The 16,830-nt window shown below is 44.6% G+C and overlaps 1 protein-coding gene across 3 annotated transcripts in view; it reads left to right on the top strand.

Moving 5' to 3' along the window:
• Window positions 1-16,830, top strand: part of ACTN1 (actinin alpha 1) — a 92,457-nt gene that overhangs the window by 34,196 nt on the left and 41,431 nt on the right. For all 3 annotated transcript variants that reach the window (XM_062577249.1, XM_062577251.1, XM_062577250.1), the window contains exons 2-3: window positions 8,502-8,616; window positions 14,092-14,211. In XM_062577249.1, the coding sequence (XP_062433233.1) occupies window positions 8,502-8,616; window positions 14,092-14,211 (235 nt within the window). The remainder of the gene's footprint in view (window positions 1-8,501; window positions 8,617-14,091; window positions 14,212-16,830) is intronic.

Below are 16,830 nucleotides of genomic sequence, written 5' to 3'. Positions count from 1 at the left end.
GATCCACATGTCTTGATTTGTGTTACAGGGCCCAGGTATTCACTGTCTTCACTCCCAGCCTTTTCCTATGGCTCAGTGAGTACTTTCCTTCAAATTCCCTCCTGGGCCTGAGTAAACAGTCTCAGAAACTTTGTCTGGTGAGATTTAAAATGCAGACCTGCCTTCAGTGGCATGACGCTTTATGAAGGCTTTCATCATGGTGTCCTGGCCCAGTTCTGTGCTGGATAGTTGAGTTCAGCATCTCTGAACTGAATAGCTTATTTTCATCCTTGTTTGCAGTGGTTTGCTGCCACTTTTCATTCCATAAATGGTTGCATCCTAGTACTCAGTAAAATGGTTTCTTTGAACGTCTCTTCAAATGCTATAAAGCATTTGGGACGCTCTGGATATAAAGCGCAGAGACTAGCTCTGTTTAACTTTTGTTATGAGAGAGCTTTAAAGGCATTGACGTTTATGAGCTGATTTCATAGGCTAGGGAAATGCCTAACGATGTCTTGCTAGTCTGACCTTCACAATAAACTATAAAACCAGTTCTTACCCGGTCGATCTCATTGTTCAATTTTATGCATTGTTTTTGCGTGTCCTGTAGCTTCCTAGCTATTAGTACTCCCTGGTAACTCTGGAGGAAAGACTGCTTGTACTTTGTTGGTCTGAAATGCCACCGACTCTTTGATTTAATGGTCAGTAGCTTTCCAATGCCAGAAGCAGATTCTTCTTGAAATGGTGCAGCTCTGTATCAGTAATAGAGATAAAGGTGCCAGAGGTACAAACGTGGAGAAGAACAAATATTTATCCAGCGTTGGAAGGGAAGTGCGCTGCATTGAGATTTCTGCTCTCGCTGTTTCAGCCTGTCGTTAGCTAATAAAGGGATGGTTCTGGCTCCGGAGCGGTTAACACCACTCCAGGGAAAACAAGCGTGGCAGGGATTCCAGCTTGGTTTTCTCCTGCCCTCCAGGGGAGAAGAATTAAAAATTGTGCAACACAGTAACTGTCTTCCACTGAGCAAAAACAAAAAACTGCTACACTGAATTTACTTGCTTATTGTGTTTCCACTATCCAAAAGGATGAATTTGTTGTCAGGAGGGATATATTTTCCCTATACTTCGTTTCCTAGCTGTTCTGGGCAGGGAGGGACTCTGGTGGCAAATGCTATGTTCCCTGTGGGATCCAGTCTAGCTTTTGCAAGTGCAGTTAGGACTGCTGACTTAGCGTTGTTTTCATTGCGAGCTGCAGAGCTGCTTTGGGGAGGTCACTGAAGCCAGGTGTGCTGAGGGCACTAACCCTACTGGAAAGCAGAATTCTTCATTGCACGTTGGTCTCATTGGCCATTGCACCTGTAATTCCTTAGATGTCAGTAAGTGATAGCATAACTCTTCAACACAGATCAGGCTGTTTGAACCTCTCCAGCATCCTGGGACATGGGCTCTGAAACTGAAGTGGTTTTAAATACAAAGCACTGTGCAGTGAGTCGAAGCTGGATTTCAGGTTAGAAGAAACTAGACGATGGGGTAAATGATAGTTGATCTCTTAATTCAGGTTCAAACAAAAAGTGCTTTGAGGAGCTCCCTGGAGCTGTGACAAGGTCTGTGTAGGGGGGTTCCCCTAAACCCAGGAGCTCCTCTGCAGGATGAGGACAGCTGCCTGTGAGTGTTTGTGGGCATTGTAGTAGAGCTCTGAATATGCCAAAGAGAATAAACTAAGGGGCATAGTATACAGAAATGAGAGCTGTAGGACTGCACTTCCTCTGTCCCAGCTGAAAACAAGTAATATGCACATGCATAAAGCTTCTGTCACTTGAAGGTCGTGGGTACAGAAACTATTTGGTTGGGCCAGGAGACTCTCTGGGCTTATTTGATCACAGTTGTAGTTCATGAAAGCCCCTTTTGATGCCAGGCTTTCTTCACTAGGGTTGTTAGCGTGATCTGCCATGTCCAGCCATGGCCTTTTCTCTGCCAAGGAGCCAACAGGATCCAGGATTATTTTATAACTACTCAAAGCAACTGAGCACCTCCTTGTCAGCTTATGCTACAGCCTTGGGCAGGAAACAAAGCTGCGACCGAGCCTGTCTTCTAAGCTTGTGTTAAGTTTAGGGAGGGAGTGGGTGACAAGTAGCCAAGGGGACAGATGATCCAGCAGTTCTTCCAAATGCCCTAAGGTGTGAAATGGGGGCAGGAGAAAGGATTGCTAGAAAAATGGTCAGAGAGCACCAGAATAGCACTAGGCTGGGGAAAATCACATGAGACTCTGGAGGTTAATGCTAATAATGACTTGTGCTGAGTGCAGGGAAACTTGGACCGGATAGTCAAGAGACATTTCATGGCCTCAGTCTTTTAGCCCATAAGTTTCTGATTAATAAGGTAATGATGTCCTAGTCTACATGTTCAAGTGGAAGGAGAGAGAGGTTTGTGGAGTCTGTGGGTTAGGATCCTTCTTTCTTGATACAGTATATTCAGCTCCCAGGTTACCAAAGGGGAAAGGATCCAATTTTGGGGCAGCTGGAACTGCTTTATTAGTAATTTTATTGCTTAAAAAAGCCTTGTGTGCAGCAGTTTTCTGCCTGTTCTTAAGAAACTATTAGTTGTTTCTGGGTGAGTGCCTCAATCGTTCTGAATAATTTCATTTAAATAAAATTCTTTGCAGTATGGAATTGGCTGTAGAATTTGCTTTCAAGAATTAGTGGAATTGTCTAGGCAATCCTGCAATGTATGGAATTGTGCTAAGCAGGCACTGAAAAGTGCTTTCAAACCAGGCAGCAAATGTGGGCTGTGAATGCACATTCAGAAACACAGGTGCGCTCGTCTGAGCACAGGACTCTCCAAAGAGAAGTGCTTGCAGCTGGGTAAATCTGTTTTATTTTCCAGCTGTGCATGAAGTGTCATTTGAATATACATCCACAACTTTTCTCATGGTTGAGAAGGAAGTCTTCCTGTCAATCTACCCACAACACCAGAAGAACACCTGGATCTGTAGTTTACAATTTGTTCAAGACCTCACTTGGCAGAGTACATGTACAGACAGTGTAAAACATTGCCACTGGGTTTGTATGCCAGCAATTCTGTCCCTTTCTTAATAGAAGCCAAACCTCTGTGGATGCATCTCAACAGAAGAACTGTGTGCAAATACCTAATCAAACTTCATCCTCCAGCATAGGCACAAGGAAGAGGATGTCTTTATGGCTGTGAACACTGCCTCCCTTTGAGCATGGTAGTGGTGTGCAGGTGAAGCTGTGCTCCAGTGAATTCTTTCTTTGACTGCTTACTCCAGACTTCTTTCTCCTGTTAGACAGGAGGCAAACAGGACTGCTCTGGCTCAATTACAATTTCCATTTTGTAAATACGGCAGTGTCCTTGCTGTCCCAGCAAGTTTCTGCTCTCCCATGAAAAAGCAGGGCTGCGTTGAAGAGTGATTTAGGAAGGAGTGAAGAAGAGAGCATCTGGAAAGGTCAGATAAAGTTGGAATGTCATGTCACAGCCACAAAGAGATAAAATTGCCCATTTATTTTAATATCTGTCATTCGTGTCGTTGTGATGACTTTGACATTTGCATTGCTAAAACTGCTCAAAGGCTGAAGTGCCTTATTTTCTCACTGCAAAGAGCCCAACTTACTGTTGCTTTCCAAGCAGAAGCATTCTCTGAACTTGAAAAGATTAACTTACTGTCCTGTTTCTCTGGATCTCAGGAACATTATGAGAGCCAATTTGATGCAAGAAGGGTACAGAGTCTAGAAAAGAAAATGCAAAGAGAAAAGGTCCAGATTACTGACTTCCAGGAATGGAAGCAAAAGTTTGGAGAGTGTGAAGAGTGCCAAAATGTGTGTGAGCGTGTGTGTGTACTTTTAATACAGGAATAACCAAAAGTAACTTTACAGTTGGCAGGAAAGACAGATACTTGGAAGGAGCTAGCGGAAGATGGTATTTCAGAGCTTTGGTTGCAGGACCTCCAGCAATCACCTGGCTATTGTTTCTAGGTATCTCATGTACTCTGAAGAAGCAGAGATTTCCCATATAGTGTCACGAGAAGGGTGGGCATGCCTGTTAAAGTAGGTATGCAGGTAAGCTTGAGGAAGTTGCCTCAGCAGTAAACCTGTCTGATACGCTCAGGCAACAGAACGGTTAATCATATTTGCTTGCTTTTATTGAATTTTGTTACTCTTTATTATCTGGTAGGTTATATTGTGGTAGAATTTGAAGATCCTACTGTTTGTATGGCACTGAGTATGTGAATAGCAAGAGGTGATCTCCTTCTCAGAGATCTTGCTAAGAAAGCTGAGGTGTAAACAGAGCTGCAAGTCACAGCCACAGGAGGAGGCAGGGAGGATTCGTGATGAGTGCGCACATGCACACTCGCACGTGCTCCTTCGCTGGGCAGCGCGACAATGTGAACGCTGCAGCAGAGGAGGGAAGGCAGCAGGGAAGCACTTCTGTCGCTTCAGAGCAGCAGTTTGGGTTCAGGACTAAGGAGACGGGAGCTGCTGCTGTCCCTCCTGCAGTGCAGCCCGCCTGCTGTGACCCCGGCAGACACGGGTGCTTTTTTCATCTGGCCGCTCCCAGGGCCGGGCTTGTGCTGGACGTAAGGCTGGCTGCTCTCGGCAGCCCTTTCCTCTCTCAGAAGCCTGCCTGCTAGTGACAGCGAATACAGCGGGGTTTAACGGCTGCCAGGTGCCGATTGCCGCCACCACCACCACCACCACCACCACCACCACCACCACCGTTGGCTGTGGCTGAGCGCGTGGGGAGGAGCGGGTTTATTGCCCACAGGGCGGATGGGGCGAGTGGGTGGTTTCAGGAGGCTTCTCAGAATAACGGAAAGGATCCTGCGCTTAGGCGTGGGGCCAAGTCAGTAATAATGGCTCCAACCAAGACTGCCAGAATTGCAATGCCCAGTGGACAACAAAAATTTCTCTCTCTCTCCTTCTCCTCCTCCCTACGCGCACTGTTCTACCACATTTCTTCAGCCTTTGGCTTCTCTCATCTCCTCTGTCAAAACTCCTTCCAATTTGCTACTTTGTAATAAAGAGGAGTTGTATCCCTGTGCAATGTGTGCAGCAAATGTAACATAAAGCTCTTTTCTGCTTATTATGTTTTGACTGATGTTCCTTTGGGTTGGTCTGTGAGAACTGTGTGAATCCCTTTGCGATAGATGCCCATGCTTATTAAAAGCATTCATCATCCTGCTTTCTTGTGAAATGGCCTAATGCATCTGCACAGGGCTGTGGCTTGTTGCCATTCCCATATGCTGTTGTGCTTGTTACTGTACTTTGGAGTTACTGTAGGACCTGAAAGGTGCCCTGAGAAAACGTCGTGGCATCTGGGAGTCGCTATCTGGGAACTGCAGGTGCTCTATCTATTAACCCTGAGCAGTCCTCCTCCTTGAGGAGCTGAGATGTCAGCTTTGCCATTGATTATTAATGGCCATGCTTTGCAGAAGTGTCTGGCCCCAGCACGTCCAAGGGCACAGTGTGGTGGAAATGTCTCCATCAGAGACATTGGGGTGCTGGCTGTGGTGTGTCCTTTTCCATCAAGGCTTAGGTGACTCTTGCAGAAGCTGAATACAGTCACTGTAGTCTCACTGGTCTGGTTATTATGCCAGACTTTATAGTAATACACAGATTATAAGATTTGTGATTTGTTTTTAAATTCCTCTGTGTTGCTTGGCAATGTTGCCCTGTCATCCTCTAGCATTCTCAAAATGTACAAGGAGGTGCCCAGTTGAGCTGTGCTGGGATTATCCATTATCTAGAGCAGAGACTCCTGATCTGCTGATGGAAAACTGTGAAGTGCTTCAGGGAAGTTATAAAAGAAGTAAAAGTGCACTCTGGTGGCCTTGTGAGTTAGAGCTTGGGCTTCCTTCTCACATCAACACAGATTTGTAATGTGACCTAGAGCCAGGCACTAGCTCTAAGTGTCTTGCCTCCTCTGCAAGAGGGAGGTTAATGGACATCCACATCCTTCGCGTAACTTGCCATCATACTTTGATGTGTGATGATGATGTAGTATTTGAAAGCTTCTCTGTGCTGTCGTTTGTCCCTTTAGAAGAGTGAGAGCCTGACTGAAAAGGGCAGGTGAATAAATTTCTTCTCACATAATAAAGAGCAGGTGATAGAATAAGGGAAGTAGTGCCAAAAGGATCTACCTCAGGATACAGGATCCATTTTCAAATAAAGTCACTCTTATTTCTCAGGGGAATAACAAAAAGCAATAAAAGATGCTTAGTGATTTGTTCTTCTTTAAAACTTGCAAAACTAGAAGGAAATCAGGCCATCTTGAAAATAGAGATCCCAGGCTTTCATAATACATGTACCCCTCCAAAGGGCTATTGCCACGAAAGTATTTACAGCTGTGCTGCTATCCTGGTCCATCCCACAGTCCCTGCAGAGCACAAGGCCAGAACACAATAGAAAGCTCATCAGCTGTTAAGAAATGCCTTCTCCTGGGAAAGATTCTGCTATGCTATTTGTAGTCACTTAAGCACAAACACAAGTAAGTCAATAGTGGAAGCCCAGCATCCAGGCAAATAGGGAAAAAAAAGCCCTGAGGCAATCTTTCTTTTGACATCTTATGCATAGTGCAAGCAGTGGTGAAGCATTTCTAAATTTTTGGCGTGCCTTGTTCCATACCAGCTGTCTGCTTTTGCTGCAGTTCCTCAGTGGCCTAAGATGACTTGACTGCTGTGGTCTACCCTCCTGCTTGGCCCATGTATGCCCAATTTTCTTTTGTAGAGGCTCATTAGACTGCTGAGCTGTCTCCATGCACTAACTCAGCAGAAAACCAGCCTTACCAAAAAAAATGAATAGTTCTTTGCTAGGTCAGTGAGTTGAACTGGCTCTGGAAGCACATCTGACAGAGAGAGGGGGAGAAAGACCTCCTCCTTTCCCTGATAGCACTAAGCTGTTGGAGCAGCTCAGTTTTTGAGTAACCTCATCCTTCTGTTTAGAGAATGTTTGAGTGGTTGTCATTTGTACAAAAGAAAGGGTTTAGTTGGTGTCCTGTTCAATACCATGAAATGCGTTCATTAGCACTTGGGCAAACCTGTCAGCCGTGAAAGAGTTGCTGAGTTGCTCCCATTTGCTCCTCAAACTGTTCTTTTGTTTCAAGTAGTTTCTGGATTTTCGTTTGGATTCTTTTATTTGTCTAGTTAAGAACATGCCACACTTCAAATCTGAGGTATTTTTGTATTCACATCCTGTGTTTTGAGCTTCCAAAGACAGCACTTGCCTTTCTCTTGCAGAGCTGTTCACATGGCTTCTGTGATAATCTCTATTATCACATCTTGGAAGTTCAGACCATAGCTTGGGTCTTGCTCATAATGATGAGATGGGCTCTTCCCCCGTTAGTGCCCTGCGTGTCCATTGTTCAGAGCATGGGCTGAGAGAATGCAACCACGGAAAATGTGTATTGTCATCAGTTGTGGTGATATTCATTTCTCTCCTATGAGAGATCCTCTGTCCTAACCGCTTGAGGTCAGAATTACTATATTTAAGACCAGAAGGCATTTCCAAAAAGGGTGTTGTTTAGCCTTAATGCTGGTGCCTCTGTTGCAGTTTGGACCTTATCCCTCCTGCACTTCAGACTTACATAATTACTCCAGGGCTCCTGTGTAGTGTCATTTATTACAGAGTGGCTGCGATTTCTATCATTGCAGTGGCTGCAGTAATCCCTCTGCCAGAGGCTCTCAAACAGTGGGGGGTTTAGGAGTGTGCTAGATGGTCAATGGTGGTGTTAGGTAGTGCTTGCTTTTTTTTCTTTACGGCACCTGTAGTAGTACGGAGATGGCTGAAAGCATCGTTATTCAGAACACATTTACTCCTCCACGTGAGCAGCTGCTGCAGCTAGCAGGACAATGTGAAACAGTCACAGAGGTGGTCTGCTTAGCAGTGAGTTGGAGAGACTGTAAACAGCAGGACATACCCTACTGAGATGCAGTTTATGAGGTTCAGGTGCTCTGCACTCTGTCCCCTGGTGCCTGTCTAAGAGCTGCAGCATTTACTGATGATGGAGCACACTTGAAGCAGTTGGCAGTAAAAGAATAGTCAGTTTTGGGGGTGTTTTTTTTTTTTTTTTTTTTTTTTTCCAGTCACCTAGCTAGAGCCAAGGAGATCTGGTATACTGTTTCCCTTTCTCTCTCACACTGTGTTAACATGTGTTGCCTAACACCAGCTGGAGTCCTAGAAGCTTTGAGAGCTTAGCATGTCTTAAAATCAGTTTCTGGATATTTGAAACTGAACACAAAATTTAAGGGTCTCTCTACAAGATCAGACATGCCGAAGCCATGAAGTGGCTGTCTGTATCAAACTCCCACTCTGATGGAAGGACCTTGCAAATTCTTTGGATGTTTGGGTACTAGCACTTGTGCTCTACACCGACAGCAGATGGAAAGACAATAATCTAATTATCATTTGAATTTATATAGTGGTATCCTAGCACCACTGCTTTGGTTCTGAACTGTTGTTTGGCTTCTGGGAAGATTACTGACTACTATTTTTTTTTCTTCTTGTGTTTTAGACATTTACAGCGTGGTGTAATTCTCACCTCCGCAAGGCCGGGACACAGATTGAGAACATAGAGGAAGATTTCAGGGATGGTCTTAAACTCATGTTACTTCTGGAAGTCATTTCAGGTGAGAGAGGTTCTGTGTGGTGCTCTTAAGTGTTCTTTTGGCATTGCCAACCCAATTCTGAAATTCCTTCCCCTTTCCTACAAAATAGGGACAGCAAAGGCTGTGATGCTGTAGGTTTTGCTGGAATATAAGAACAGCTGTTTTCTGATTCAAATTTTCAGTATCTGATCTCCAGTAATGGCCATTAATGTGCTTTTGGAATGTGCTGCAAGCTTCACAGCCTGTACATGGTGCCCGTTGCATTTCTGCTCCTGCTTTTGGGCTTTCTTCACCCATAAAAATGTGCAGCCTCCTGTAAAGGCTCAGGCAACCTGTTACTGCTTTGCAGGGCTGACAAAGCTGCTCTGAGAAGCACGTGGGAATGCTGTACTGGCAAATCATACCACAGCCTCATGACAGTGGGAATGGCATAGAAGTTATTGAAGGAGAGGAGTCAAACCGGTAAATCTTTTGGTGTGGTTCAGCTTCAGTTGTGACTGACGTTTTTCTGGTGTAGTTTCCATCTGAGCTTAATGCTCAAGCCTTCAGGGGAAAAAGAAATCCCAAACAAAAAGCAGAATCCCAGCAAACACAATCTGAAATAAAAACAGTGGTGTGAATAAGTTTTTGGGTCAAATTTGCTTTGACTCCCTGTCATAAATGTCCCACTACTTGGCAGTGATCTCCCTGAACAGGGATTATTTCATGTAATAATCCCTATTCATGTCCTGATGAAATGAATGCCTTAATAAAGTGTTGTGAGAGACATCAGAGGAGTTAAGTCTGTATGTGTGAAACTGGGGCCTTGTGCTCACAGGCTTACTTTGGCATCTGAGCCTGTAATAACAATCCTTGACTTTTACCTTTGCACTTCTTGGTATGTTTTCCAATAAAATTGCCATGGTAGAGGCACTCAGACCACCTTCTCTTTGCACTTCCTCCAACCTTCCCTTCCTCCATCTCCTGCAAAGCTATTGTCAGTGTATGTGTTCTGGAGAATTTGTGGCGATGGGATAAAACCTCATGGTCTTTGCCCATCATGGTGGTTTGGAGGGATCAGAGTTCAAAATATTATCAGAGCTTTATGACATGTGTACTGCTTCTGCAGTGCCTGTAAGAAACTAGCTGATGGAGTCTTGTTAGTTTATGTTCTGCATTTATCTTGTTGCTGAACAGTTTGCTTGCAGAGGAGGATGGCAGCCTAGAGGCAGGGGCAGACAGGCCTTGATGGTTTAGTTTGATTGCTGAGCTGGAAGATAGGGAGAGGAGGACGTATGGAGGAGGGAGGATGAGTGTGGCAGGCTGGGTGCTAAAGCAGCAGGTCTCATGCCTCTCACCACTCACAGCTTAGTTTCCTTGCCCCCTTTCCCACCCTTCCTGTCTTGTTGTCCCTTCAATAGCCCACCAGCAGGACCTGTCGATCCCCACCTCAGTTTGGGGAGAAGCTAACAGCTCCCAAGCGCAGCAGTAATGAGGGCACAGCATTTTCTCATCCATCGCAGAGTGGCTCTGCGCCTGCAGCCTGCTACTAGATGACCAGCAAGCAAAGGCATGAAGAGGTGCTGTGGGCTTGCAGTCCTTGGGGGCTGCACTCCTTCACACACTAAGGATCAAGCATTCTTTCCTTAGAGCTGGCCAAAGGTAGAAGTACAGTTTTCCTAGCTGCAATGGCAAATGATGGTAAAAGAGGAGGAATTTAGCGCCATTGTTTCTTCCTGTGTCGTTTCCTTCACTGGTGGCTTGAGGTCCTGTTGTGAGCCCCGCTTCTCCTACCGAGTCTCTTTTTGACCGCTTAGCTTGGGAAGCAGTGACCCAGCGGTTCCTAGTGCAGCTCATGGGAAGGGAGTCTCCTACTGGTGCCTTCCGTGTTGGTGACTTGCCTTTATATTCCAGCCATAGTTTCTGCTGACCACCGGTCAAAAGGGTGAGTCTCTGGATGGCTTTTAGCCTGCCAGTTCCAGCTTCTGGCTTTTCCATTCAGCTCTTAGCTCTCTCCTAATCTCCTTTTCCCATATTTTGGGGAATTGCAGAACTCTACTGACTGGGCTCTGAAGTGGGCAAGGTCGCTCTGTGCAGGCTGATCTTTTCATCTAACTCAATTAAGCTGTGGATAGAGTGATGACAGCAAGACAGTCCAGCTGTGAGAGTACTGGTAATAACTGGCCAAGAGTTGTGTGAAGCTGAGTGCCTCCTCCACGTGGTAGTCTGCCCTAGATACTTGAGAAGGAGGGAACATTATCTCCCATCTGCCTCAGACTACAGTTGTGGCTGTGACTCTCATGGCTGTGGGGAGGAAGGGTGGAGACTGCAGCCAGGAAAGTGCCAGAGGCTGCAGGGTGAATGAGGGTGTTGCTAGGGCTGTGTGAGAGCTGATGTTTCAGTGCAGCCTGGCTTGATCTCCTGCATGTCCTTTGAGAGGCATCACTACAGTGCACCTTAGTCAGGTAGAAAACAGTGTTGCCATCCTATGACACTTCCCAAAGTGTTGGAAACAGTCATGTTCTGCAGGAAAACCAACAGCAGGTGTACTAAAGACCTCCACACCAGGACTGCCATGCATTTGCTGACTTGTAGAGTGTGGCCCTACCTGATATGCCTCCCTCCTTCTCCAAGAATGACACGTGCACACAGTGACAGGACAGTCACATAAAATGAGGAAATCAGAGTTCAAGTCCCTGCTCTACTTGAGTCTGTTCAGACAGATATTCCTCCAGCAAGAGGCCTCCCCTCACCACTTCACCACCACCTTGCCATGCCTTTTCATAACGACCGGATTTAAATTCCATGCTGGAATTTAGTTCTCATCAACACAAAGGTTTTTTTCTTCAAAATCTGTACGTTTTCACAGAAGAGCCTCAGTTTTACTGAGTTTGGTACTTTCTAATACATAACTGTACTGCTGAAAGATCCCCTTCCAGCTCAGCCAGAGCCCCCACCAGAGGCATCCCAAAACAGGATGTTGAGGGAGAAACTTCACAGGTGCTCCTGCGACTTCCTCATCAAAAGTCCTTCTCTGTTGGCTTTCATGGTGAGAAATAACAGTTTAGCCGCATAGAAATTGCCCCAAAGATACACTTTCATTATTTACTGCATGTATTTTCTTCTCCTGGCAAAGTCATTTAAAAAATATTGCTATCAGACTGAAAAGGGCTGAGCCCGCATGTACTGCTTTTAAAATAAAGTTATAAGACTTTTTTTCCCCAAACAGAAGGGTGACTAATTGAGATTTCTCCTAAACAAGCTCTGCTGTAAACAACTTTTATGCCAACATTTCCTTGCATTGTTTGGCTTCTGATCTCTGGCCTTGGGCTAGTACATGAGAATTGGAGAGTGGAAACGTACAGACCATTTTCATTGTCTCAGCTAGGAGGAAGACTGAGAAGTAAAGCAATGATGCAACTAGCTGAAAGTAGAATGTATTTCTAGCACACTTCCATTTTAGCAGTGTAAATCATTAATAATACGCGCTGCAGATCCAAATGAAGCTAAAACAAGTATTGCACAGAAAGGAAGACAGCAATTTTGCAATCACGATCAACTGCCGTAGGAGCGCGCTGCTTTCGGAAGGAGGCTCCCGCCCTCCCCAGCCCCGGGAAGAGCGGTGCAGACGCTCTCGCTTGTGTTGGCAATATGCATTATGCAGCCCCAAGGTGAGCTAGGTCACCTTGCTGTTCCGCTTGAAACTTTATCTCTCTTCTTTTTTTATTCTTCCTTTCTCTTTGTGCAAGGCCTAGTTTTCAGTCACATTAGCTGGAGAAAGTGGTTATTTTTAACTGGCTGAACCCCTTTTGGTGAGACTTGGCAGCGTAAGTCCACTTCGGTCTATTGTGAAACTATGTGTAAAAATGTCATAGTGGAACTGTCACAAAAAATGCTTCCGCTTCTGTTTACAATTACTAGTGTTATCCAAATGGATAAAGAAAGCAGCATACCATGACGTGTACTTCAGGCTCCATTAAAGCAAAAGAGATTTGCTTAATCCTAGGATGGAGCTAGTACCATAAATGCATCTTTTTACTTAAATTGTCAGAAATTGGTGTTTCACTTTCAAAGTGACTCTTTTTTTTGTCCTTAAGCCTGAGAGCTAACGACAGCAGCGTACTGTAATAACTGAAACGGCTTGGAAGGATTTTCATTTCCAGATTTTTTCTTTGGAGGGCATGGCTATGGTGATAATCTGTTTTTCTCCCTTTTAGCTTTTCTTCACTCTTTTGTTAGGAACCAAGCCATTGAGTTTTAAGATGAAAATGAGTTCTCTAAAAAGTGCTTTTCTTTCTCACCTTAAGCCTCAAGTAAAAGTTTTGAGTCAGCTCTCAGTGACTTAAATATTCAGGCTCAAGATACAGCAAGAGACTCTGGAACTGAATAAATCTGAGTGAGCAATTACTTGCCTAGACTTGCCATTTGATCTCTTTTTAGTTATTGCATAAATTCTTCTTCAAAGTGGAAAATCTTCTTGCATTTTGTTTGGATCCTTTTTGTATTCTGGAGCTTGTGATCTGAAACCCAGGCCAATTTTTTTTTTTAGTTTTTGGGTGCTGTGGGTTGTATACAGGTGGTTTCTAATGTCTGATCTGATTATGTTTCTGGTAAGGATTCCTTTGAAAAGTCCATGTGTTGTCTGTATAAGCTGTAATTTGCTTACTGTGAATATTGGGTTAGTGTTAGTAAAAGTAGGCTATGTGAGTAGTTACTGGCAGCCTATCAAGAAGAGCATAACTGTACTACAACTATACTTACTGTTTCAAATAAATAAGGTCGAGAAAACAGTTTTCAAAATTTTGTAGCACTATTCAAGTCAGAAGCTGGTGTTTGCTGTAAGGCTTGTTTCTGTCAGAGATTTACCTGCTCTTACCTCAGAGCTGGGCTACTTCTACCTGTCTGCCTCCTCATAAACATTTAAAATGCTTGCCATTGTGTTAAGAGACCATTTGACAGAGACAGAAATGTGTCAGACATTTATCGGAAAGGAATTGAGATGGCAGTCCTTACAGATTCAAAGCTGCTCACTGGAGAGGTGATTTTATTTCCTGGTATGTGCAGTCGCAATCATTCAGTGCAGAGGCTATGCACTGAGGAATGAGGTCTGCATCCTGTTTGAGGGGGAAGGAAAGATGATAGATGGACCGTAGAGAGGTCCCAGAGGGAAGAGGTTTGCTTTGTAAGTGCTGGAGATCACCTCCTCACCTGTCCCTGTGAGGAGGTGAGGTTTGTGCCATTTCAAAGCACTGTTACCTGTGATTAATGGTACAGAGTTTATTTCCACTGCAGTGCATCAGTTTTTAAATTGTCTAAGACACAACAAAAAGATAATTTTCTGTCTATTTCTTTCTGAGAATACTTCAGAGTGAGTGTGACCATCCTGCATTTACCATCAAGAAAAGATTCGGGGAAGTCTACCCTCTGCTTGGCAGTAGCAGCCACCAGACTGAGGAAAGTCCATCAGAAAAAGGTTCAGGATTATTTTCTAATACTTCTTTTTTTCTCTTTTCTCAGGTGAACGTTTGGCTAAGCCTGAAAGAGGCAAAATGCGAGTCCACAAAATCTCCAATGTGAACAAGGCCCTGGATTTCATTGCCAGCAAAGGAGTCAAACTAGTATCTATTGGAGCAGAAGGTAAAGAAACCAGCTGATTTGTCTGAGCCCAAGCTGCACTTAGCACTGCCTTCTCCTCACCTCTGCATACCAGTTCCCTTTGTCCTTTCATAGCTCTGCCACGTCCTTAAGCTGTGGAGAAAAAGAGAACACATTAGGTCTTTGCTAGGAATTTGAATCCCACCTTCACACTGGCCAAGCTTGATTCCTGGCTGGGCTTTATTGGTCAGATTCCTCCTGTTCTTTTTGTTTTCTTGACTCTCACGAGTTACAGACAATGTTTTGAAGTGATAGAAACAAGTTCATTGGAATCTTTCTTTCCTGAATAAGAAAAAATTCTCAATTGAAGTAGAGCAACTGCTTGCTTTCAGTGTGCTGCAGAGCCACTAGGAAAGATCCCCTGTTGCTGTAGAACACCCATGGGTTGGGGCTGAGAGTGGATTCTGGAGGTTCCAGATCTCAGGGCTTCCAGGCTTCTTGTCACACACCCCAGAAACCTGGGTGTTCTGGCTGGAAGCATGTGTACCCATGGATTTGTTGAGGGCTGCACCAGAGATACCCTCTAGACATACTAGCGGATTGTGCGGACAGCAGGGAGTTGGTGTCAGATTTTTGTTTTTCTGGAAAAGATGGTATTTTGCAGAGATGTCACCCAAGACCTAGAAGGGCTTGCAGGTTATTCTATTTGCTCTGACTTTTATAAACCTAAGCAACTTGTCATCTCACCTGGGTTACATTTTCCTGATAACTGTTTTCATGTGCTCTGAGCCTGTGTCCAAATCCTGCCTATGTAGTAATGTTGTCACTGTTGCTGGGGAGACACTCTGCTTCTCTGCTGTCTCTGGATTTGTCTTTATGGTGACTGTGGAAAATGAGGGAGGTTTATTATCTCCATCTTACAGATGGAAATACGTGGTTTCTCCATGGAAACTTGTGACAGAGTCAGGAAATCAGCCCATGATACTGTTCTGGATTAGCCTTCCTCTGGAAAGGCTGAGCCCTGCCTGTTCTTAGCCCAGGAAGTTAGAGCTGTTTGTACATGCTGTCTCCAAGTTTGGCATTTCCTACGCGCTCTTGGGAACGTCTCCAACACATGGGTCCATCTTGTGGTCCACTTGTTCTGTGTCAGACCAGGCAGGATACCTTAGCCTCTGCAGGCATTTGCATTCACTTTTCCTAGACCTTTATCTCAACTTAAAACTTTATCCTTATGGAGACTTTGGAACAATTTCAAGCTAGCACTGTTTATGAAGCACAAGTTATTGCACATGTAAGGTTCTTCTGTACCCTTACAGAAGGTCAGTATCCAGTTCAGTAGTCCACACCTTTATTGGGCCCTTTGAAATTGGAGGCTGGACCTGGAGCCAGAGGTCTCTTGCCTTAAGGCTTGACAGCTCCTGCTGTCATTTAGATCTTGGGTAGCATCCTTCCCTGGGTCTAGAGCATATGTAAAAGCCATTGTCTTCCATTGTCTGATCCCGTTTTTTCCCTGGTTCTAGTTTCCCTGCTACTAGGTTGCCTTTTCCACACCCCCTGCTGGATTCTTTTCTTTCATTCTGTGCCCATGAGTCAGCTGTGACTAAACCCTACAGCCCTTAAAAATAATTTGCAAGTAGAAGGGTCTGTTCCCAGTGGTCTCTATGGTCCAGTTATTTAGTTGTTACCAATTCATTGCAGTTAACTTGTTCTGAAATAGGCTGAGATTAAGTTTGCAGCAGGAACCATGCTTTAGATCAACCTAAACTGATCCTTACCTCCCCTGCCAAACATTCCTGACCCTCCTTTGTCCTGATGCCCATGCATCTACCTAGTGAGCCAGTTCTTGCAGATGATTGGGCTGGAAACTGAGCCTTCTTGCTTATTTGTTTGTTCATTTTTAATTAATTTTCCATCAAAGTAGCTCTCATTGCCTGGCCTCCAGGGTTGGTAGGAGTATATGGACAGAGATAGAGCTACAGCAGCCCTCATTAACAATGGTCTAAGCTGCTGTGGAACTGCACGTGAAATACCAGAACTGATTCCCACCATTAACAAAAATGCAATGATAGTCTGGTCTGTATAGAAAGGCATCAGTAATGTCTGTCCCTACAGATTTCCAGAGTACCAGTTTCAGTGTTCTTCCACAAGTTTTTCACAGACATATGCTTACAGCCCCCCGCCACTCATTCCCATCCCTGCACCACCCCCAAGATTGCACAGTACAACTGCTCTTGAGCTGAATCAGTGAACCATTTGGGAAATCTGAGCTCAGTAATCCCACAAGATTTTTTTTTTTAATTACAAGTTTCTGGGGGCAGATTTTGTTAGCTCTTGCATTCAGATCCCCTGAACTACCTGCTCCATTGCTTTGGCTGCAGACACATTCTTCTTCTACAGTCCTTTTTTCCAGAGAGATGTGTGCTGACAGCCACTTGCATTTGCAGCTCGAGACTAGACTATAACAGTCATTGATGCTATTGCCACCCCCAAACCAAAATGAGTTTATTTACACCACCAAGATCTGCATCTTAACAGATCAGGTGAATGGCTTTGTTTTCGATGGTCAAGAGAAATATTTCCTGGGAAACTCTGGAGATGTTTGATGCAGATGAAAACTGACTGACTGCTGCTGACAGGTAGCATAGGTGGAGAGCCCTGTGA

This window comes from Rhea pennata, chromosome 5 (genome assembly GCF_028389875.1).
Source record: "Rhea pennata isolate bPtePen1 chromosome 5, bPtePen1.pri, whole genome shotgun sequence".
Lineage (NCBI taxonomy): Eukaryota > Metazoa > Chordata > Aves > Rheiformes > Rheidae > Rhea > Rhea pennata.
This window is presented reverse-complemented; position numbering and strand designations above follow the sequence as displayed.